At 48.7% G+C, this 24,778-nt stretch overlaps 1 protein-coding gene across 2 annotated transcripts; it reads left to right on the top strand.

Moving 5' to 3' along the window:
- Nucleotides 1-724: 724 nt before the first annotated feature.
- gsk3ab (glycogen synthase kinase 3 alpha b) lies at nt 725-24,402 on the top strand. Of its 2 annotated transcripts, none has more exons than XM_064298456.1 (10): nt 725-1,105; nt 7,585-7,772; nt 9,054-9,137; nt 9,704-9,814; nt 12,789-12,919; nt 14,525-14,729; nt 14,877-14,972; nt 15,570-15,756; nt 19,111-19,188; nt 20,912-24,402. In XM_064298456.1, exons 1-10 carry the CDS (start codon nt 931-933, stop codon nt 20,980-20,982), a joined length of 1,326 nt encoding a protein of 441 aa, XP_064154526.1. In that variant the 5' UTR covers nt 725-930; the 3' UTR covers nt 20,983-24,402. The 2 variants fall into 2 exon arrangements, with proteins under 2 accessions (XP_064154526.1, XP_064154536.1); XM_064298466.1 differs by having other exon boundaries at nt 20,915-24,402.
- Nucleotides 24,403-24,778: the final 376 nt, after the last annotated feature.

Genomic DNA, 24,778 nt, shown 5'->3' on the forward strand with positions numbered 1-24,778 from the left:
GGGTCGGGTAGAGGTTTTCCACCTGACGTAGTTTGAAGCGGTAAGGATCATGGAGGAATGACGATCGTAAAACGGGTATTTCTGCCGCCAACAATCTATATAGAAACATTACTTCCTCGTACATTCCCAAATATCCGAATCCGATACAGATTCAGTGCATATGGGTAAACTCAGTCCATATGAGTGAACCACTCTCTGTTGCCAAATTTGGAAGCGAGAACAGTTTTATTTGTGACTTGCTAGTTGCTACAAAAAGTATGGTTAGCTGTTTTTGCTGGCATCAGTTTCGATCGTGATGCTTATAAGGTATCTAATCATCCTTGGCTTAAAGTATTCAATAGGTCGAAAAGGCTATGGTGATGTGATTATCTAGCTCATCTGCTCACCGCCCAGTTGGAGGTGAATGAGCAGCACATTTTTGCAGCTGCAAAAAATAACCAGTGGAGTCTAAAAAAATGACTACACTTCCCATAATACCTCGCGTTACTAAACGAGAGCGTTCTTGTCATTTGTCCTTTATGTCTACCCTATTAAAAATATATACATTCCTTAAGTGTTGTCTGAGGAATTCGTTATATCACATATGTGTTCGACTTGTTTTATATGGAAATCGGAGACCGAGCGACATATAGTTTTAGGTATATTTGCATTGACGTTCTTTAAATTGTTTTGCTTAGTTCAAAAACCTGTTCTTGGCGCTACAAATGCAAACTCCATTACCCATGAGGCCATGCAAACAGCCAGTGCGTCAGGTCTAACTGCCCAGACAGACAGAAGAGAGAGAGGAGGAGACGGAGATACCCACCAATACGCTACCAATGCTGTCTCTCTTTTAACGATTATATAAGTCAAAAAAGAAAGAACAGACATTCACCTGGCCCAATCTAGCGACCCCCGACTCCCCCTGCCCCGATACCCTTGCACACAGAAATGAGCGGCAGCGGGCGGCCCAGGACCAGCTCGTTTGCCGAGCCACCGGGGGCTGCCGGAGCCGCTGCAGGCGCGGCCGGATCGGTCGTTGCGGGAGGGAGCACCACAGGAAAGTCCGGGGCGTCACAGGCCTCAGGGTGTAGCTCGTCCGGATTCGGGAGCTTGAAGATGAACAGTGAGTATTATTGTAATTATTTGCAGTAGAGAATGAAAACATAAGTCAATGAAAGAGCTGGACACAAGAAAATAGAGATCGCGAGACACGAAGGGATAGTTTGTTAACCACTGTAGTCACGTTAGTACAGCTACCCTGTAGCTTTTGTGAAGGGGCCATTAGGATCAAGGGCTTTGATTGTGGGACAGCTAACAAGCTTTTAGAAGCGAGCTGTCTTTGAAAAAGAAAGAGAAGTAGACTAAGGCAAAAAGAAGCCACGAAAATAAAATGGGCATCAGAGGCAGAAAGAAAGATAGGCATCGATAGCTAGATCCAAAGGAGTGGGGGTTAAGGTTAGCAAGTTACAGTCACGGGCAGTGTAACGTTAGCTGGCTAGCTCATTAGCATATAAGCAAGATTGGTCTTGGGCTCGATGGGCCGCCGTCTTAATACTGTCGCTAGCTAGTTTAGCCGTAGGTTTTAACGTCAGTTTTAGCTAATCTTAAGAGACAGCAAAGACCATATATTCCGATTACAGCATAACATTTACTGACGTTAACAAGGTCACTAACAAGTTCAGATGTTAGCTAGCCAGTATCATCCCGAAAATGTAACAAGTATAGTGCTCTACGTAGCGATCTACTGTAGCGAGGTTGCTAACGTTAACCACCTCCAGTTGGCAACTTTGCAATCTAAACTCGAGTTTTATTCTAGCTAATTCAATGGTTTGTCTTGCAAGATACCGAGTAGCTCAGTTGTCTTTGAAATCTAAACATTTCAAACTCATGCCCAAGCTTTTAAATGCAAAACCGATTGTTATTAATTATGAAATAATGAAATGTTGAATCGATTAAAATGACAAAACCTTAGTAGCGGTTAATTAATGAAATGTATACCCATAACGACTTGAAGCCGGCGTATTGTTCATGCACGATTAAGCTACACGGGTTCTCCAGAGATGAACGGTGTACTCTACCTGATAATGATAGGTTGTATAAGGAACATTAAGTAAACAATGCAGTGTAAGAAGACTGTAGGGGTAGAATGCGCTCAATAACCCGTATTGCATTGTTTAAACCAAGGATAATGAAAGTGGAGTTGCATTGCTAAGTACCTTGAGTCACTCCTGGTTTGGCCAACAGAATTTGGAACCACGAGGTCTGTTTAATATTCCGCTTCTTAGTGTATGCTCGTTATACAGGAACTTGCTACTTGTGAATTAACCTGCAAGTCCCACTTTTTCTTTAAAGCATCCAGTGGATAAATATACTTGTTGCCAAAGCATGTACCTTTATATTACTTTTTCATTAGTGCATGTGTGTTAGTTTGTGGTTCTAATGCACAGTTCATAAGCAGGACATAGCTTTTTGGATATAAAAAATAATAAATTATATACTTCGAGGCTGCAGAGTGCTGGCTCTTCTGTGGGGTCAAGCCCTTGGCGTGAACTGAACAGGACTCTTTTTACACCTCCTGTGACAACCTTCATGTGACACTATGACTTGACTGGTGAGAGGTCAGCTGTCCTTCAGAGTCCTTCGACTCTGCCAACTTTGGACGAATAAAAATCGAAGGCCAATTTAAGGAATCGTACAAACTGTACACGGCAAGCAGTTGTACTAAAATATGAGTAATAATATGATTGATAATTGAGGGACAATTAATTGTTTTACGTGTTATAAAGTGAGCCTTTTTAATGAGCCAGCTCTCTCCCAGGACTGCTGTAATGGAGAGGGTGAGGCGTAAATGTGAGGATACCCTAGCTGACCAGTTTGACTCCCTGAAAAGACTTGAAGTGGAAGCTTGAGCAAGTCGGAGGGGGGAGCCCGGTCAGCTGACTGCCAGTCTGCGCTCGTTGCAGGAGCGCGTGTGTGCAAATCCCCGCCGTCCGTCTCCTGGACGCCAGTGTAAATCCACCAGTCCCCCCCCACCCCCCCAGGGGGTTTTCCTTTAATATGAAATGGAATGCATACGCATTTATTTTTGCCGGCCCTGCACTCTCCGGAGAAACTCCAGGGCGTGTCATGGATTGACCCTTTTTTTTCCCCGGTGTGAGGTATTGACTCCAAACACCGCGCCAAACAAACCAGGGTGTGATACTTGGAAGGGTTCAGCAAGGATTCGACTAATGTTGCCGGTACATGTTTTCTGCAGTGCCATGTAAACGTATTCAGTAAACGTCAGGAATGAATCCAGATGCCTAGATGCGTTAGAGCAAGCAGTAATAAAGTGCAGCGCGGAAGAAAAGGTTAAGCATTGGGCTGGGGCGGGTTTGAGTAGCTTAACATGCTGCTGAAGAGCCATAATGTGAGTATAGCAGATTAATCAATCAGCATTAGAGTTTGAAATGCTTTTATCTATCTCTCTCTCGCTCGCTCTCTCTCTCTCTCTCACACACACACACACACACACACAAACAGCATTATGATGTAGACACATTATTGTTTTAAGATGTGTATCGTGTTCAGCGTCATCATTCCACAAAAAAGTTTTCACAGAGTTGGTTACATGCATGGTGTTGCAGCAATGTTCAGACCGCTTACCTTTGTACGCATATTTGGCATGTCACCAACTAGTCTCTGATCTGGATGGCAGGTTTACTATTATTTAAATTCTGCCTGGTAGTTTTGACTTCTTGCCACTGCAAAATTTGAACCCCTCCAGCTATGAAGTAACGCAAACACAGATACTTGCTTTTATCTGACCAAAGAACAATGAATGGAACATGGGAGTATTATGTACTCTGAATAAACAGATAACATGGTATTGGTGCATCGACAGTGAAGTATATTTATGTTGGGTGAAATTATGACATATGAGGTCTTCAGTCACAAAAAATCTTTGGTGTCTTGTGGTTTAATGAACTGTATTGAACACAAAGGGAGTTATGGGTCAAAATGAACTTTTTCAATGTTATACACTCTTGTTTTAAATTTAGAAAAGTTTGGTGAGGTAATTCATTTTAAAATGCCTAAATTGATGGAGTGCAGTGAAAATCACTGGCCTTTCTCATCAGTTAATGTTTCATTAACTCGAGGAATCCGAAGCCTGTAGTGACAGCTGGTGTAAGTACTCATTTTTGCATATATTATTAACACGACTATCATGCCAAATCCATTCATTTTTAATGATTTCCCCTCTGACTTCACTTGTTCGGCGGGGAAGAATAACTGCTGCCAGTAGTTTTGAATTTGATCCAATAAATGTAAAGACGGTTTCCTGTCGGGATTTAGCATATGTAAATTTTGTGCGTCGTTTCAAAATTTTGACGTGCGGAGTCTGACACTGTGACGCTGACTTCTATCAAGGATCCAGTTGCACTTCCACCTCCAGCTACCTTGAACGAAATTAAAGGGACTTTGCGCATGAATCTGAAAGAATGTCGCAGTGAACCCATGTTTGTCGCTTATCATTTTGTTGCAGAAGCATTGTTGTAGCTGTCAGCCCCTTATTGTAACTTTGCCCTGCAAACCGTGATCTGCTCTGTGACAAGACGTGTGTCAAGCGAGAGTTCCTTTGAGTACGGCCCACATCTTTAACGGAATAAACAGCCTTAGTCGGGGTATGGAGTGTGGCACAGCGGGTAAGGAACTGGGCTTGTAACCAAAAGGTCACAGGTTCGATTCCCGGGTAAGGACACTGCCGTTGTACCCTTGAGCAAGGTACTTAACCGAAATTGCTTCAGTATATATCCAGCTGTATAAATGGATACAATGTAAAATGCTGTGTAAAAGTTGTGTAAGTCGCTCTGGATAAGAGCGTCTGCTAAATGCCTGTAATGTAATGTAATGTATGGGAGGGGAGGAATCTGTTCTTCATGAAGGCAAAGTACAACGCTGCTTTGGTAGAGGAAAGAGCCTTGGACAGCCAGTGTGCTGCAGTCGCGGTGTGCGGTGCCCTAACCTGGATTAGGAGCAGTGGTGAAGTGTGCGGTATTGTCGTGGCCATCATGACCGTCATGACTTAACTGGAAGGGATGGTTTTCCTGCAGCCTCTGCGGCCCAGTTCATTCCCCCCTTGTGATTGGTTTAGACTCGTAGGCCGGTTCTGGTGCAGCAGTAGATACTAGATGCTAGTCTCGGATGCGTCAGACAGCTGGCGAGATGGAGGAATAGCTGTTCGGTACGGTTTCTGCTTCTGCTCTGAAGGAAATGAGCTGGTGCATTTTCAGCTTTTAAGGGGCTCAAACACCCCCCATCGAAACGCAGAGGAAGATTCGTCACGGGTCAGTTTAAAACGGCAACAAACGGCAGCCCTATTTCTGGGAAGCATTCTTGTATTTTTTTCAGTCTCTGAACAGTTGACCTTTAGCTGAAACAGGGTTTTTCTGGGAATGCAGTTAAATCTTGGCTGTGTTCTCTAAGTATGGTGGTCTCCATGGCATTTTACTGATTTGGGCTCTACAGGATGCGATGGATGAAGCAGAAAAGTGAAAACGTTTTGGACAAGTGGAAGCTTTTCCGCTGGAAAATGTGCGTTGCCTGTGGATGAGATTATATTTTCTTTGAAATCGACAGGTTTTTACAGTTTCTTTTTTTTTTTTTTGCTTTCAAATCCTTAGCCCACAAATGTTAATGTTGGCGGTCAGCTCGTTTCTGTCAGGCAGAGGCTGTATCCCTGAGACTCCACACACCAGACTTGAACCTGCAACCCCCCATCAAAGGAGCAACCATGCCAGTCAGCAGCTTGGGTATTAACTCCACGCATTGGCCATTCTCCCCGTGGAAGCGTTTGTGTGGCTTTCTCGTCGTGTGAAGTTGGAGAGCTTTTGGCACGGACACGTACGATGGTTTATTTATTTATTTATTTTTTTGGTAGAGCAAATGGGAGTTCCAAAATAATGCCTTGCACGCGCGTAATTCCCTGAGTGTGGGACGGACCGGTGCGTGGTGTTACGACCTGGTCTTGGGTCAGACCGTAACAAGGTGAATGATAAGGGCAATCAGTGGGGAATGAGTAAAGGACATGTACTGCAAACTGACCAGTAACTCCAGTCCCTATTTGCCTATCCAAATCTAGGGTACTGGGCACGGGGCGAATTTGAACACTGAGATTCGGACAGCTAGTCGGTAGTCTGAAACCAAAAGTCCGAATGGCGTATCCCCCAATGTAGACTTAAAAGTCCTCCCGGAGTACCTTTAAATAGTAAAGGGAAAATACCAAAGCAGAATGACAAGGTTTGTGTCCTGATGGAAGGCTTTGCAGTCCAGCTGGGAACACGCTAACTAACCGGAGCGCTGTACAGCGAGCGAAGGGCAACACGACAGTCGAGAACGGAGTGAACGGTCAAACCCAAAATGCGATCCGCAAACAAAGCAAAGCGGCTAGGCGAGAGTTGGACTCGAGTAAGAGAGCGAATGGTCAGAACACCACAGAATCACAGGGCAGACGGACGAGAAGGGCTCAGGCAAGAATCGGACTCAAACGGAAATAGGGTCGAATACGCAGAGTCGAACAAAGCGGTCGCTGTACACAGCACTCCAAGCGCGAGTTCGAACAGCACGTCTTTACCGGCAAGTGGCGAAAGGCGGCTTTTTAAAGTCCGAGTAGAACCGGAGACAGAAACGGCCAATCAGACGACGAACCGCGAAGAGAAACCGCACAAAACGCAACCGAGACGAGTGTAAACAGCTTACGGCGGGGGCTGTGACCGCGGAGTGGTGGGGGGGGGATCTGGGTGCGTAAGCGGAAAGGAATTTTGTGCGCTGGAGGCTTGAGTGAGGCGCGCGGTGTTCCCGCGTGCTCCGACACGCTCCCCCCCGCCCCGGCGCGGCGTCCCCGCGTGCTCCGACACGCTCCCTGCCGCGCGAGCCCCCTCCCCTTCCGCAGCCGCGCGTCGTTCGTGCGTCTCAGTCACGCTAACTGCCCCGACCGCCTCTTTAAGTCCGCTGTGGCTGGAGGTGGCCCCGCCCACCAGCCCGCCCCCATACAGCGTGTATGCCGTGTTCCTGTGTGGTGCGGGCCAATGAACGGAGGGCTAGTTTTTCCCCCAGGGAGCATGCAGCGGAGGTGGACATAACCCCCCTGCCAGCGCATGTCAGATTGAGGGTCGAGCCGTACCAGGTCATACCAGAAGCGGCTGAGCGTGAGCTTGCTGAAGCCACCTGATGCTGTGCATTCAGTACAGCAGTTAGGCCTGGAATGGCTTTGGCTCGTAGTGCTGCACCTTGTCAGGATTATTCCAGTCTCCGTACAGGAAGGTCGCAGCAGCGTACAGCTCTAACCGATGTCCGCGTGCTGTCGCCTCGCTCCAGGGGCCGTTGTGGGGGTGGCGGTAGCATAGACCGCTGCTTGAGCTCGTTTTCGCGGTTTATCTCTTTATCCCGGGGGACGGCGGTGAGGGGGGCGGCGGTGAGGGGGACGACGGTCGTTTTGGAGTCAGACCCGCTGCTCCACACGCTCTTCTCACAGGGGCGGCCCGGGAGAGTGTCGGTGCTCCCCTCCCCCCCCTTTTCCCCCCGGAGCAGGAAACCAACCTCTGTCCCGTGTGGCTCTCCCAGGAGACAGCGGGAAGGTGACGACGGTGGTGGCCACGCCCGGCCAGGGCCCGGACCGCCCTCAGGAGGTGTCCTACACGGACATCAAGGTGATCGGGAACGGCTCCTTCGGCGTGGTGTACCAGGCGCGCCTCATCGAGAGCCAGGAGATGGTGGCCATCAAGAAGGTTCTGCAGGACAAGAGGTTCAAGGTAAAAAAAAAATAAATAAAAGTCACACCACACACTGCTGTTGCACTATATAACGCTGCCTGTAGTAGGGGTGTGATGGTACAGAAAAAATCATACCTCATACCTCGGTTTTGACTTCCTGGTTCAGTGCATTTTCGATACGGCAGGAAAAATAGATGCTAAATTGCTTCTCGTTCAGTATGAAAATGTGAACAGTGGGCATCGTTTCTTGCTGAACGAAATAAGGCGCAGAAACGCCAAGTCATCGGGGGGGAACTTTGACAACTTCTGCTCACCTGAACCGTTTTGCACAGGCAAGGCTGTAATTGAAGGGGTTGCAATGCACGCTGAACTGGAAGTCCCCTACAGAGCAGTTTGGTATGAATACTTGTACTGTTACACCCCTAGGTTATAGCCTGGCAAACCCCACTTACCTGTGTACCAGTTTGTGTACTCACTTTACTGACAGGTGACCAGTTGTTCGTGGGCACCATGATTGTGTTACTATTGATTTGTGCGGAAAGTCAGGTCAGCCTTTGGCGGTGAGGACGGCTCCCTACGTCCTCGGCCTCTTTACCAGCCGCGGCCTGAGGCGTTAGTGCGGTCGTCTCACGCTGCTTTTCCCGGAGTCTTGATCTCCGGCACGTCTTCGGGGTAATGCGCCTTAAGCCTGCAGCTTGGTCCCGAAGGTCCTTAACAGGATTTCAGACCGGCGGCCACTAGCCGGACGGAAAGCTCGGCGTCGTTCCCCTCCGGCCGCACCTTCGCGCTGCTGGCGCTGTGACGGGCGATACGATCCTTTTATCCTCTGACCGCGGTCGGCGAGTTTGCCGATGACTCGGTCGGCTCGGTCTCCAGGTCCGGCGCTGGCGGTGCCTGTCAGAAACCGCCGCTCTGCATGAGTATGCCTCTCTGTTTGTGATGAGTAATTCTGTGCGGCCGACGCCGCACCTCAGGTAAGGTAAGAGACGTTCCCCTAACACTTGGAGAACGTGGAGTTTTGGAGTGCGCCCTGCAGATTCGGTTTGAGTGTTAGAATATGCCCGTTGTGTTGTTTTATACTTTATCAGCTAGTTAGTTCCGGAAGTTCTACAAAGTAGTTTCTGCCGTTTAATTATAGCGCAAAAACGACACAAACCGCGTTCTTGTGCCAACTTGTGTTCGACAGAGATGGCGGGTAAAGGCCTGTAATTGAAAGCTCGGGAGTAGCGCCGGGCGCTAAAATCGATAGCGGCTCTGGTGTGGGTCCCCGAGCGGAACCGCGGTTAACCCTTTCCTCTCTCCCCTGACCGTGTCTTTCAGAACCGCGAGCTGCAGATCATGCGGAAGCTGGACCACTGCAACATCGTGAGGCTACGCTACTTCTTCTACTCCAGCGGCGAGAAGGTGCCGTGCCAGCGGCTCTCCCACACCTCGTTTTGAATGTCAAAGCTTTATTGATGCACATTGAGTCGCAGGCAGCAGTATAGATAAGCCAATGTATGATGAGTGATATGCCAAGCCCCCCCTGCTCAGGAAAGGGAGTGTCACGTAGTGGTGTACCATCCTCTTATCCATCATCCGTGCCTCGCTTCAGTACGGTAGTCAGTCCGATATGGAAGACGTCTCTGAAAGGGATAAGAAGTGAACCTTCCTTTGCAGTCGTTGCTCAGCTGTGAGTGTCTTGGGAAGACGGGGAAACCCAGGGACTTGGCTGTGCAGAGCAGATGCAGTCGCTGACCTAATTACATCTGCCTGTGTCGTCCAGTCTGTTTCCCTTTCATTCTCAGATTTGATGTCTTTTCCACCTCCTGTTGCATGGTAAAAACAAATTCAAAACAGCCCGGTACCTTTGTTTCTGTGTAGCTTGTTCTGATTTGGTTTCTTGTTTTAAGTTTTTTTCGGTTGAATACGTTTGTTCTCCTTCTGACGCCGTCCCTCCTGACTGCGTCCCCCCCTGTGGTCTTCCTCAGAAGGACGAGGTGTACCTGAACCTGGTGCTGGACTTCGTCCCGGAGACGGTGTACAGGGTGGCTCGGCACTTCAACAAGGCCAAGACCACCATTCCCATCATCTACGTCAAGGTACTCGCCTCCAGCCCCCCCTCCGCCTCTCTCGTCTTCCGTCTCTCGCTGTCCGCCTCTTTTCATCCTGCTATCACCCCCCCCCCCCATCACTTTATTCTTTTGGTTTTATCCTCCTTGTGTCTCCTGAGTCCAAGGCCCCCTCCCCTCCACACCCGGAGGAAGAACAGGCACCGCTCCGTTGAAACAGCGTTATTCGCCGACTCTTCTGGCGGGGCGCCATTCGTTAAACGCCACTTATTCCCTCCGGGGGGCGTAATGAATTCGATTTGGCCGGGGGGGGGGGCGCGGGGGCGGGGCGATCAAAGGCGGCCCTGAATAGAGAGCGAGAGTTGGCCGGTGAACGCGAAACGCGGGGCGGCGAAGAATGGGCTTCTTCAACCGGAGCGTCTAATGGCAGCGCTTTGTAATCCCCCCCCCCCCCCCCCGCCGCCTCTTTGATCCTTAATTAGACGACGCGATAATGCCGGGAGAGGTATCGGCGGAGCGGCTCGCCGTGGCTGTTTCGCTCCGTAGCCTTGCGTAGGAGGGCGGTGCGCCGGAGGTGATCCCTCGCACGGTTGAGCAGAGCATTACTGCCGGGGTCCTTGGCCTTCCGCTATCGCTAACGGCCTGCTTTTCATATAGCGCCCTTTGTCCGAGGCTTACGAGGCGTGCTGTGATGAGGGGGTTAAGTGACGACGCGGCGGCGTTGAGTAGCGTTCTCCCGAGCGGAGCACGGCGTTTTCCGCAGGGGCTTAAGGGTCTGCGCTTCCGTAGCGCCCAGAGTCGATTCGGTGGGAGAGTTTGATCGGCGGTTGATTAGCCGGCCTGATTGAGAGAGCCGGTTTGAGGACGTGTCCGAGAGCAGGCGGGACACGCACACACAGATGTACAGACACACATGCACATAGACACACACACACACACACACACACACACACACACACAGACAAGCACACAAAAGCACGCACCCAAGTACTGACTGGGTTTGAGGAGAACGTTCACTTTCGAGCAGATTTAAAAGTGGTATATAGCGGTAGCCGGGTTAAGAGATCTCAGTTTTAGCGGGTCCGTCTGGTAGATTCTTGAATTAACGCCGCGCGTGCCAGAAGAGCCGCTGAGACCTGGTCCAGACGCCGTCGAGCGCCAGAGAACGCGGCGAGCTCGGCGTAGCCTCGCTGCGGACGTGCGGAGGGGAGTTCCAGGGGAACGGCGGCTGACTCACCAGCTCTCCTTCCAGGGAGCGCCACCCGCCCTTCTTCCCTCCCGCTCCGTCTCTGCTCCGGCTAAACCAACATGCCTTCCCTCCTCCGTGCATTCTCTTCCGCTGCTGCACTGCTAGCGTTCTCTCGCTCCGGTTCGCTTGGCTTAATGAGCTAGCGGTTTATACCCGTTGTCAAGTCTTCATGCGTTTGAAGAATACCTTTCAGTGCCTTTCAACGTTTTTTTGGTTTTTTTTGAGTTGCAAAAAACAGAACCAGAAAAAAACACTTCTGAGTTTGAGGTCGTGTGAGATATTTTCTTAAAACTGTGATCTCTTAACCCAGCTACTACTATATGCCACTTTTAAATCTGTTAGAAAGTGAACGTTATCCTCAACGTTATGCTTGTCTGTGTCTATGTGCATGTGTGTCTATATATCTGTGTGTGCATGTCTGTCTGTCTGTGTGTGTATGTGTGTGTGTGTGTGCGCACGCCTGTGTGTGTGCTTGTCTCTGTGTGTGTCTGTATGTCTGTGTGTGTGTGTCTGTGTGTGTGTGTGTGCGTGTCTGTCTCTGTGTGGCGTGTGTGTGTTTGTGCGTGTCTGTCTCTGTGTGTGTGTGAGTGTGTGCGTTCTGTTTGCTGTGTCTGTCTCTGTGTGTGTGCGTTGTTGGTGTGTGTGTCTTGTCTCTTGTGTGGTGTCTGTCTGTCTTGTGGTGTGTGCTTGTGTGCTGTCTCTTGGTGTGTGTCTGTGTTCTGTGTGTGTGTGTGTCTCTCTGTGTGTGCGTGTCTAACTCTGTGTGTGTGCGTGTCTAACTCTGGCTCTGTGTGCGCGTGTCTAACTCTGGCTCTGTGTGTGCGTGTCTAACTCTGGCTCTGTGGGGCATTATCTCTGTTACACGCCTCATTGCCCTGGTCTGCAGGGCCTCGTGTCTGCAGAGCAGGGAGGTGCATACTGATTCACACTGAGCATGCTCAGTCGCCGCTCCCCCAGCCTGGTCTGCGTGCTGGAACGGGGTCGTTAGCGGGTCGTTTCCCCGATGCGTCGCCGCGGCAATGAAAGCGCCGCCCGCCCGCCCGCCCGCGTCGCGGCGCCCGCTCAGCCGCTGATGGAACATGGGATACTGGCAGACCCGAGCACGCCATCATAGATGTGGAATGGCGCAATAAATTTTAATAAGCGGGGACCCTTCTCAACGGATTTCGTGTTTTATGGGCACCGTAAAAGGAATGCTTATAAAACTCAGAGCTGGCGGGCTCTGGCCGCGCCCGCGCCCGTTCCACAAGCACTGCGCTGGGCCCTGCCCGCTTTCCCGCGAGCCAATCAGAGAGGAGCAGAGTAAGGTCCTCTTCGGACAGGTCCCGGAAGGCAGGAGCGAGGCCTTTAGCACGCAGGACCTGTTTTTGACGCCGGCGCGCTCGCACCGCCTCGCGCAGCGTGCTGTGGGCTGCCTCGCGCAGCGTGCTGTGGGCCCCCTCGCGCAGCGTGCTGTGGGCCGCCTCGCGCAGCGTGCTGTGGGCCGCCTCGCGCAGCGTGCGAGGGCCCTCGCGCGCGTGCTGTGGAGCTGCGCGGTGTGTGTGTGGCTGTGTGTGTGTGGTGTGTGTGGTGGTGTGTGGGTGGAAGGTGAGAGTGGAGTGAGTGAGCTTTGAGAGTGGGTGAGGGTGAGAGTGAGGGAGCTGAGAGGGAGTGAGGTGAGAGGTGTGGTGTGTGTGTGAGTGTGAGTGTGAGTGTGAGTGTGAGTGTGAGTGTGTCTGCGCAGTGGGCTTACAGAGCGCTTTGTTGCTTCGGCAGGTGTACATGTACCAGCTGTTCCGCAGCCTGGCGTACATCCATTCCCAGGGGGTCTGTCACAGGGACATCAAGCCCCAGAACCTGCTGGTGGACCCGGAGACCGCCATTCTCAAGCTGTGCGACTTCGGGAGGTGAGTCTGCGTGTCCGTCCGTCTGTACGTCTGTCTGTACGTCTGTCAATCCCCTCTCCCCCCCCCTCCCCAAAACGACAGAGAACATTTACAGCCTCCACAATGGCAGCTTTAAAGCCTTTGCTCGCTTAGCGCTTGAAGCCGATGCCTAAATGGCGGTTAGTCTCAGGTACGCTTTTTATGATGCACTTTGCCGAGCCGCCGTCCGCCCGCCCCTGTGACAGCTTTACGCGCGCGCAGTAAAGCTGCGGGTTCGAGGAGCGTAAAGGTGGCCCTCGGTCCGATGGAGAGTTAGGGGGCCGCGCCGGGGCCGCTGTCAGGAGCCGTTAAGCAGCTGCCGAATCGGAGGCTTCCGAAATGTTGGCGGGAGGTGGGGGGGGAGGACGGGGGCGGACATCTTTCAAACTGAAGTGGAAAGTGCCTGTCCCCAATCTCGCGTCTGTCCAGGTTCCTTCCCAGATGTCTTCCCGCTGGTGATTTGTTTTTTTTAAACCCCCTTGCTTGCCTTTTGGACGTTCAGACTTCCTCTTGCCCGCTTTTCCTTTTTCCCGTGTTTCTGTGAAGTGTCTTTGTGACGGCGTCTGTGTAAAAAGTGCTATGCAGATTAAATAAAATTGAATTGAAGTGACGGTGGTTCCGATAATGGCTCAAAAGAGCCACCGCTCCCCCCCAACTGCCCCACCGCTCCCCCCCGTCTGCCCCACCCCTCCCTCTCTGCCTACCTTCTGCCCCCCCCCTCCCGCTCTCTCTCACCTCCTCTCTGCCCACCCCTCCCTCTTCTGCCCCACCCCTCCCTCTCTCTGCCCCCCCCTCCTTCTCTGCCCCACCCTCTCCCTCTCTCTGCCCCACCCCCTCCCTCTCCTCTGCCACTCTGCCTCCTCTGCCCCCCCCCTCCTCCCTCTCTCTGCCCTCCCTGACCTCTCTCTCTGCCTACCCCTCTCCCCCCCCCCCCCGCCACTCTCGACTCACAGTCAGCCCGTGGGCTCATTACTCATTGATGGAGGCCGTTAATCGCTGTCCACTTGCGCTGGTTTCCTGTTTCATATTTCACTGTTTGCTGAGCGCGTGCCGCTGCTGCACCGTTTTTAAACGCGCGGCCATGGCGATGGCGGCTAACGGTCTCGTGTTGCTCTGTCGGAATGAGAGCGGGCCCGGTCAGCTGAAACATCAATTTCACGTTGTATAGTTGTCAGCCTCCCATTATGCACATATATACACATGTGCACACACACACACACACACACACACCCATTACTTGCCTTGTCAGGGCTTCACGCTAGCACTTTTTCCAAGGGACACATGTACTGCTACGTTGCAAAATTTAGGAGCGCACTAATGCAGTGAATGTGCTCCTAAATAATTTTTTTCGACTAGCACACATCAAATTTCAGGAGCAAATTCCCTGTTTTTCATGCGTCTGAGAAAATGGAGTAGAAACTTTAGAGCACAAATGTTTGTCGTTTACATGCCTGGTTAAATACCTGTGTGGAATGCCTGGTGCACAGATGAATGGTTGTGAGGGGCATGTAGAACTCTTGGTTCGATTCTTCGCTGACTTGTCCTTCCTGTCTGTCCCTGCGTCCGTGTGTCCGTCCGCACGCGCAGTGCGAAGCAGCTGGTGCGGGGCGAGCCCAACGTGTCCTACATCTGCTCGCGGTACTACCGCGCCCCCGAGCTCATCTTCGGCGCCACCGACTACACCTCCAACATCGACATCTGGTCCGCCGGCTGCGTGCTGGCCGAGCTGCTGCTGGGCCAGCCCATCTTCCCCGGGGACAGCGGCGTGGACCAGCTGGTGGAGATCATCAAGGTGAGGGGGGCCCGGGCTGAGGGGGGGGGGGGGTGATTCGCTCTGTCCTGTCTCAGGAATCACGTGACCTAGCCACCCTTAAGCGACGCGTCCTCTTGCGAGTTTGACCCCCCCGATGTTCTTCTCCCCCCCTCGCTTCTCCTCCAGGTCCTGGGGACCCCGACGCGGGAACAGATCCGTGAGATGAACCCCAACTACACAGAGTTCAAATTCCCACAGATCAAAGCACACCCCTGGACGAAGGTGCGTCGCTGACGAACGGCGAATTCGTATTTTAAAAATGTATTTCACTTCTCGGTGCGGCAGTACGTCTCCAGTCGTACCTTCTGACGCGTTTTAACAGAGATTGCAGCTGTAGTGTAAATGTTGTACGCGTGTCGCCGTTCTGCTGTTCTCAAGCCTCACTGTCTTTGCGCTTTTCTTTTTTTTTTCTTCTCGTTCGCAGTTCTGTAAATTCTCACATGCAGTTGTGAATGCAGATAGGTCTCATTTGCACCTCCCCTTGTCTTCTTGCCTCTTTTTTAAAGGGGGGGTGGGGGTCTCAGTTTCCTTGTCAGTGAAATTGTAGCAGTGTTAGTAATCACACTAGTTGCTGTGTGAGCGGTTGCGTAGATTTCACCTCACGCTCCGTCTGTCAGAACTCGCGCCTTTACTGTGAAGGAATGTGGCCGAGTGTGGGGGGGGGGTGTGGGGGGTGTGTAAGTGGGGCCGGAGGTGAGTTGGGGGGGCGCTGCCGCAAGGCACGCTGGAATTTTACACTGCGCTAATGAGAAGCGTAGTGACACGGTTCCGGAAGGTTCTGCGGTCCGCGCTCACCCCGTCCTGCCTGCCTGCCTGCAGGTGTTCAAGCCCCGCACCCCTCCGGAGGCCATCGCCCTCTGCTCGCGGCTGCTGGAGTACACGCCCGTCACGCGCCTGTCGCCCCTGGAGGCCTGCGCCCACCCCTTCTTCGATGAGCTGCGCCAGCCCGGTGCCCGCCTGCCCAGCGGCCGAGACCTGCCCCTGCTCTTCAACTTCAGCCCCGTGGGTCAGTCTGCCCCCTCCGCCCGGGCCCTGTGGCACAACGCTGAATTGGCACTGTGCTCTACCGTCAGTGTATAACACTGAATCAACACTGTACTCTACAGTCACTGCATTACACTCAATCAACACTGTACTCTACAGTCACTGCATTATACTGAATCAACACTACCATCTTTACCATCTCTACCATCTCTGTTATCACTATCACACTGAATCAACACTACCATCTTTACCATCTATACCATCTCTGTTATCACTATCACACTGAATCAACACTACCATCTTTACCATCTCTACCATCTCTGTTATCACTATCACACTGAATCAACACTACCATCTTTACCATCTATACCATCTCTCTGTTATCACTGTATCACACTGAATCAACACTGTACTCTACTGTCACTGTATAACCCTCAATCAACACTGTACTCTACAGTCACTGCATTACACTCAATCAACACTGTACTCTACTGTCACTGTATAACACTCAATCAACACTGTACTCTACAGTCACTGTATAACACTGAATCAACACTGTACTCTACAGTCACTGCATTACACTCAATCAACACTGTGCTCTACCGCCAGTGTATAACACTCAATCAACACTGTACTCTACAGTCACTGTATTACACTCAATCAACACTGTGCTCTACCGTCAGTGTATAACACTGAATCAACACTGTGCTCTACCGTCAGTGTATAACACTGAATCAACACTGTACTCTACAGTCACTGCATTACACTGAATCAACACTGTACTCTACAGTCACTGCATCACACTCAATCAACACTGTACTCTACAGTCACTGCATTACACTCAATCAACACTGTACTCTACAGTCACTGCATTACACTCAATCAACACTGTACTCTACCGCCAGTGTATAACATTCAATCAACACTGTGCTCTACCGTCAGTGTATAACACTCAATCAACACTGTACTCTACCGTCACTGCATTACACTGAATCAACACTGTACTCTACAGTCACTGCATTACACTCAATCAACACGTACCTACCAGTGTTACTCATCACACGTCCTACGTCTGTATAACATTCAATCAACACTGTGCTCTACCGTCACTGCATTACACTGAATCAACACTGTACTCTACCGTCACTGCATTACACTGAATCAACACTGTACTCTACAGTCACTGCATTACACTCAATCAACACTGTACTCTACCGCCAGTGTATAACATTCAATCAACACTGTGCTCTACCGTCAGTGTATAACACTCAATCAACACTGTACTCTACCGTCACTGCATTACACTGAATCAACACTGTACTCTACAGTCACTGCATTACACTGAATCAACACTGAACTCTACCGTCACTGCATTACACTGAATCAACACTGTACTCTACAGTCACTGCATTACACTGAATCAACACTGTACTCTACAGTCACTGCATTACACTGAATCAACACTGTGCTCTACCGTCAGTGTATAACACTGAATCAACACTGTGCTCTACCGTCAGTGTATAACACTGAATCAACACTGTACTCTACAGTCACTGCATTACACTGAATCAACACTGTACTCTACAGTCACTGCATCACACTCAATCCACACTTATCTTACAGTCCTGCATAACTCAATCACACTGTACTCTACGTGCATTACACTCAATCAACACTGTACTACCGCCAGTTGTTAACATTCATCAACACTGTGCTCTACCGTCGTGTATACACTCATCACACTGTACTCTACCGTCACTGCATTACACTGAATCACACTGTACTCTACAGTCACTGCATTACACTCATCAACACTGTACTCTACCGCCATGTATAACATTCAATCAACACTGTGTTACCGACAGTGTATAACATCAATCAACACTGTGCTCTACCGTCACTGCATTACACTGAATCACACTGTACTCTACCGTCACTGCATACACTGAATCAACACTGACCTACGTCATCTGTCATTCACTCATATCACACTGTACTCTACCTCTGCCAGTGTATACATCAATCACACTGAATCAGTCTACCGTCTGTATACACTCAATCACCACTCGTACTCTACACGTCAACTGCTATTACACACTGAATCAACACTGTACTCTACATCTGCTTACACTGAATCAACACTGACTCTACGTCACTGCATTACACTGAATCAACACGTACCCATCCTTTGCCATTACACTGAATCAATCCTGTTAGTCACTGTATTACACTGAATCAGCTCTACCATCTTTACCATCTCTACCATCTCTCTGTTATCACTGCATTACACTGAATCAACACTACCATCTTTACCATCTATACCATCTCTCTGTTATCACTATCACACTGAATCAACACTACCATCTTTACCATCTATACCATCTCTCTGTTATCACTGTCACACTGAATCAACACTACCATCTTTACCATCTCTACCATCTCTGTTATCACTGCATTACACTCAATCAACACTACCATCTTTACCATCTCTACCATCTCTGTTATCACTGCATTATACTGAATCAACACTACCACCTTTACCATCTCTACCATCTCTCTGTTATCACTATCACACTGAATCAACACTACCATCTTTACCATCTCTACCATCTCTCTGTTATCACTGCATTACACTGAATCAGCACTACCATCTCGACACTGTTCTGGACATGAATCGACACTATACTCTGTTTACCGTCACTCCACTGTCTCACTGTGTTAACGCTATACTCATTGCATTCCAATTCCATACTCGCAGTCACACTGTACCCTCTCTGTGTCAGCACTTTGCTTGCGCTCTTTTGCAGTGTACTCTCTCAGCAGACAGTCACTCTACTCTGCTGCAGTCCACTGTATTGTGTTTAATTGAATGTACATACGTTTCTCATGAATTGGTGTTCACGCTGGTACAGAAGGCGTGTAAGTAGAAATGATTATTACACTGGCGGTTTAAAATGTCACCTGGTTACTATTGCAGAATAAATATCTGCCTGACGGGTGTGTACAGAATAGAGAGCAGGGCTCTTTCTTATTTCCTTTGGTCTCATAATGCTGCATTGGTGAACCGCGCTCTAGTGTGATGTATGAAAGCCAATTATTCATCTTCTCATCGGTCCTGTACTGTATTCCAGTGAACAGAGTCAGAGTGTCCTTCAAAATTGCAATTTATGATTTTCAGTGTTGATGTTTTTTTCGACTCGTAGAAAAGCAGAGGAATTGAAAATGGCGGTAGTGCTGTAAGGACGATGCCCGCCGTGTCGATGAAGCGCGGCTCGCTGCCCGCTCTGTCTGTCTGTCTGTCTGTCTGTCGGTTTCTCTGCGGTCTGTGTGCGTTAACCTCTGTCCCCGCCCCCCCTCTCATCCGTCTGTCCCTCAGAGCTGTCCATCCAGCCCCAGCTGAATTCCACGCTCATTCCTCCTCACACCCGCGCGCAGACATCGCCCGCCTCGCACGGTACGTCCCGCTCCGATCACGCCGCGCGATTACTGCGCTGCTCCTGGGTTCTGTAGTTTTTCAGATGCCGGTTTGCACACCTTCCTGTAGTTTCCTGAGAATTCCAAACGAATCCTGATAATTGACCGAGACCTACATTTTTGTCTGTCAAATTTTGTTTGCGGTATTGGTGAAATGCTATGATTCTTTAAAAAAAAAAAAAACTCAGTTAATCTGCAGGGATTGTGCTGCTCTCTGAATTTCAAATAAGGTTTCAGATACATTTCAAATGAGTTATCAGGGGAAAATACAAATAATATAACTGCCTTTGTGTTTGCTTTACATTAAACGCCCCGCTATACTGTGGTTGGTTGCAGGATGAAAGCCTGATATAACCCAGAACCTCACCGTATAAAGATTAGTGCCCATGAAGATTGGGCAGGGCAGGTCACATTTTTCTGGTTATCTATGGTGTTATGCACCCCTAACCCAATCCAACCTCCCCCCTGAGTTGCCCTGCATCCACACTTGCGATTGCAACGTTGCTGTTGGGCTGCGGTTTGAGTTTGGTCATTTTTAGTGAACTCGTCTGCTGGACCGTGGGCATTTGGCAATCAGCCCCACAGATGTACTTTCACACTTAATGCACTTAGTCAAAGGAATATACGCATTTCAGGGAATTACGCCATCGACAGAGAGGTTTTAAATTGGCACTGATGTAAATTGCACCACTAACCTGTTTATTTGTAGTGCTGCAGAATGACTTTGCAGATTTAGCTTTCGCCTTCTCCGTAGCAGGAAGTTGTGTGTATGAAAATGGGGCAACCTGTCGATTGAGAACTGACTTCTGTCATCATGAACATGCCTAGGTGAATGAAGCAAAGTGTTAGAATATTCTAGTAAATCGATCTAAAACCCTTGGCTCACAGTTCCTCTTTTTTTAAGAAGTCAACCATGAGCCAGTCAGACTCATTGATAGTTTTCTCATAAATAGAACCCCTTTTGTTACAGTACGGCATTGCTCGAAAGAATTTTAAGCCTATATTGTATATTTAGAATTTTCAAGGTATGGGATTATTTCTCATCTCCATGATAAAATTGTGCTCAACGCTACCTCTTTCCACAAGAGGGCAGTATATAGTCTTTTTTTTTGTGTATAATCCTAAAAAACATTTAAGCACTTAAGACAGAATGAACAGCACAGCTGAAGGCTGAAGGGGGGGGCAGAAACACACTCAGAGGATCTGACACACGCGCTGGCGCTTCACCCTTGAGCGGGGCATTTAGCCTGAAGTGTCTGAGTAAATATCCGGCTGTTGGAGGGGATTTTGTGTGTGAAGGGTGTAAGCTGCGCTCAGTCGCTCTGGATAAGAGCTTCTGCTGAATGCCGAAATGAAAAGTGTGGATTAAGTGCATCATTTTGGCTTTTATTTTGGCATAACAACCCTGGAGCTTTTCTCTGTCGCTGTTTTATTGAACTTTAACGCGCTCTGCACTGTTGTCTTTAGTGGATGGCTCCTGTGATTTTGCTTTTAATTATCATCATCATTATTATTTTATTATTATTCTTTTCTGTTTGGGGACTAATCTGGCTCATTTTATTGTCTGTTGGTGGCACCATGGGTAAGCAGAGTGCTCTGAACCATCTCCTTAGCATCTACAGTGAACAGTGCCTTTAAACCAAGCCTGATAATGCTTTGCTCAGTGAACATCATTTCTGATTTCTGTTTGTCTTTCTCTCCAGCAGAGGGCAGTGTGTCAGACAGCCCAGCCCAGCCAAGCTCAGCACCTGGAACTCTCAACAACAGCACCTGAACACCCACCCCTCTGTCTGTCTGTTGGCCCCCTCCCCTCTTCCCTACTCCTCTTCCTCTCCTCCCACCATTATTGGCTCCAAACTGTAGTCAACTGATGTACACACACACACACACACACACATTTTACGGCTCACACATTTAATTGTATTTGAAAGTTCCAGTCAGTCCAGCCTTACCCTTCGGTAGTTGGAAAATCAGCTGGTACGCAGTCTATTCGTGTTGTGCAGCAGGGTATAAATGGGAGTTTCACTGCATCTGCATTGACTCCTGTAAGGTCAGTATAGATGACGTACAGGCTCGATCGACTGAGGTCCCGTGTCTTGTCCAGTACTTGACAAACGTCATAGTAAAGCCAGGCCAGTTTAGTCAACCTGTCATGTTCCTGGCAAAGGTAACGTGTGATGTGATAATTTCGTTGTCAGGGGAGATTAAGGGGTAGGTTGTCTGTATAATAATCTTGATTTTTTGATTTTATCTTTTTTTTTTTTGTTTTGTTTTTAGTGTTTATTTATTCGAATTTCCAGAGTTTTTATGATGACGGAAAAAACATTGCTCTGACAGTGTATATATAAATGGGGTTAAATGTCCTTGAATTTATAGCGTAGACTGACAGTAATCACTTTTTCCAGAGGTCTTAAAACGTGCTTGGCGGGCACGTCTGGGCTCTGGGCCAACGCTCCCACCTGCTGGTGGATCTTGGTACTAATCAGAAAAATCCTCAAAATCCGTTTGCACAGACGGCTTCATTGTCTGGATTAATGTTTCTTTACAGCAAGATCGGCTTCTTTCTGCAGTTAGGCAGTTCTGTGTTTGAGCTCTCTGGGGCTTGAGAAGGGGGGGGCATTGTGGGGGTCTTCAGCTACTGAATCAGTATATCGCTTCACGTCTCAGTCAGATCTTAAAATGCCCCCCCCCCTCGCTGTTCTCCGTACCATGAGACTAAACATTAGATAAGGTCATTTGGTTCTGCATGTAAATGGAAAAGAAAGTTTGTGGTTTTATACTTTTTATATTAAATTATAGAAAAATTGCAACAAAAATGATGAAACGGCTGTTTTGTTTCCTTTTCTTATTTTACTTGTACATTTATTTATTTTTATTTTTGATAGGGGATTTTAGAGGTTTTACTCTTGGCCAGAGGTGGGGGGTGTGAAATCATTAGTCATATAGGTGTCGAGTGTCCCTTTGGCTGCTACCCAACTGAATAAATCTGGTTCAGCTTTGAAAATGTTAATGTGCAAGTCTTAATGTTCACAATTTTAAGGAGGGACCTTTTCAAAACCGAGAAGCGCACATTCGTTTTATGTTCATGTCTGCTGGTGTGTGTGTGTACACGCATCGAAGTCACTGAAGCAGAAAACGCAAATATTGTCGAAACATTTCTTGGCTTTGCGACTGCAGTCGCAGGGAGGCTGAGAGGAATGGAAGTGGTTCATCTTGTGTGGTCTGGAAAGTTTATAAATTGTATTGTCCACTAGGATGCTGGGTCCTTTTTGGAAAGCGGTCGAAGCTGTGTTTGAAATGGTATAAAATAGTTTTTTTTTTTTAACAGCAGTTTCACAACGTTGACTGGCAGGGCATGGTATTGCATGGTGATGACTGTCATCTCGCCTCATTCACTTAAAAGCACTCCCTTTCTCTCTCATTTGCATGCACCCGGTTTGGCTTTCTGCCTTTTCATTGGTTGGCTTCCTTGCACGCACCGGACGAGTTGCCAGTTCGCCAGACGCACAGCAGCTTGCAGGCAGATGTTTCTCCAGCTCTGGCTGCGGCACCTCTGCTCGCAAAGTGTAGCTATGTGTTGACGTATTGGTTTAGTAGGGGAGATTTGTGTTTGATGTGACCAGGTGCGGCAAAGTTAGAGTTCCCATCTCAAGGTCACAAAGTGCTGTTTGTCACATTTTCATCCAGTCTAAATTTTTTTTCTTTTTTTTCCCCTGCCTGGATGCACATTGGCTCTGCATGTCATGGTGTGTGCCTGTGTACGTGTTTGTGCGTTTGCGCGCGTGCGAGGGGAGGTGTGGAGGCTTCATGTACTGTAAATGAGTTGTAGTGTACCGCATGACTGTGGTGTCCCGAGTGTACTTGTGTGTTTGTAGATCTTAATCGCTCACTTAAGGAACTTTTTTTTTTTTTGTTGGGGGGGAAAAAAAAACGCACTCGACTGCTACCCTGATCACCGTGGTTTCGGTCATTAGAACTTCCAAACATATAATTACAGGTTTTCTGGTTCACTGCTAGCTACTACAGTCCCCTAGCCCTCCTCCCACTCACACACCGCACAGATGGATCAACAGGCTAAATAACCTCAAACTGTTTTGGAGCCCCCCCACCCCACCCCCTTTCCCTTCCTCTCCTCTGACCCCCCCCCCCCCCCTTACTATAGCTAACCTGTAAATATCGACTACTTTTATTTTATTTTATTTTTTGTTATTCTTGTTATTATATTGTTGTTCTTGTAATTTTCTTTTTCTTCGGCAGAGCAGAGCCGGCGTAACCGTGACCAGGCTCTCTCCCTTCAGGCCTGCAGTCTGTAAATACAGTTTTATTTCAAGACCTGGTTCAGCAGGGAAAAAACGAAACAAAATGTACTGTTTTTTTCTCTCCCTTCATTTCTCTCTGGTCATTCCCCCCCCCCCTTAAATGTTATTGTGTTGCTTTTATTTATTGTGCTTCTGTTATAGGGTTGGGTAGGGGTAGGTTTAGAAAGCTTGCTTTTAAAATGTGCGACATCCAGAACTTTGGGATGGTCTCTTAAGCAAGAATCTGGCATTAGCAGGTAAACGCCATATGCATTCGGTGGAGCCATACGTATTATCTGTTTTAATGTGAAGGGAGCATCAAATGGCTTTGGGATGCAGCTGCACATCTAAGTTGGATCTCCATGGAAACACCGATGGAAGCAGTGCGCTCAGCACGTGGACGCAGCTGAGCGGAGTGACAGTTGAACGGCCATCGCCTGTTGTTTTAGACTGTCCTGCTTCCCCGTCTCTTCTTCTCCACGTTGTTTCATGGTGTACGTGAATGCGGTGGTGCAGCCCCTGTGTCAGGTGCTTTTTCGTGCGTGCGCGCGTGTGTCTGCCTGTGTATAAGCGAGAGAGAGTGTAAGCTGAATGTGTGCCGTGGGCGGGCGGGCGCTCTCCTGCGTACCGGTTAGTTCCTCTGGTGTTTGACCCTTTGCTGTATCCCACCCAAATGAAGAAAATAACTGTAAATGTTTTCTTTCAGCATATGTTATGGGTTGGTTTTAATTTGTCGCAATTGCATTTAACACCTGCTGCAGGTGTATTGATATGTCAGCAGGAGGAGCTGTTGTGGGAAGGGGTGTAGGGGAGAGAGAGAGAGGGAGGGAGAGAAACTGTGTTTTTGTTTGTTGGTATAAAAATAATTAAACTCATTAATAAAGTGATGAAACTGCTATGGGCCAGTGTGCGAGTTGTGATTTACACTGTAAGAATGTAGCCGATGGCAAACATGCACACATTTTCACTACAACACAATTTAGTTTTGGCAGGGAGTTTTAATAGGATGTTTAATTCTGAGTGCAAAACGTGGAATATAACTATATAAAATAGAAGTAGCTGGGTGTTTTGAACGTTGATGCTATGAGATGAGAGGCAAAGGGGTAATACATTTTTAAAAGCAATTGCCTTTCAATATAACATTTTGCACTAAAGAAAGCCAGGTATTGTTTCAGATGACCGGTTAAATGTTAACTGAACAACGATAGGCATTGACATAGCTGTGTTTTTGTGCACCTAACTTAAATTATTCGTACTAATGAATGGTATTCG

Source organism: Anguilla rostrata, chromosome 1 (genome assembly GCF_018555375.3).
Source record: "Anguilla rostrata isolate EN2019 chromosome 1, ASM1855537v3, whole genome shotgun sequence".
Lineage (NCBI taxonomy): Eukaryota > Metazoa > Chordata > Actinopteri > Anguilliformes > Anguillidae > Anguilla > Anguilla rostrata.

Excerpts from the sequence above, each read along its gene's own strand:
- gsk3ab (XM_064298456.1), top strand. The coding sequence starts at position 931 with ATGAGCGGCAGCGGGCGGCCCAGGACCAGCTCGTTTGCCGAGCCACCG. Across the intron at positions 7,773-9,053 it reads TGCAGGACAAGAGGTTCAAG|AACCGCGAGCTGCAGATCAT; the intron begins GTAAAAAAAAAA and ends CGTGTCTTTCAG. Across the intron at positions 15,757-19,110 it reads CTTCAACTTCAGCCCCGTGG|AGCTGTCCATCCAGCCCCAG; the intron begins GTCAGTCTGCCC and ends TCTGTCCCTCAG.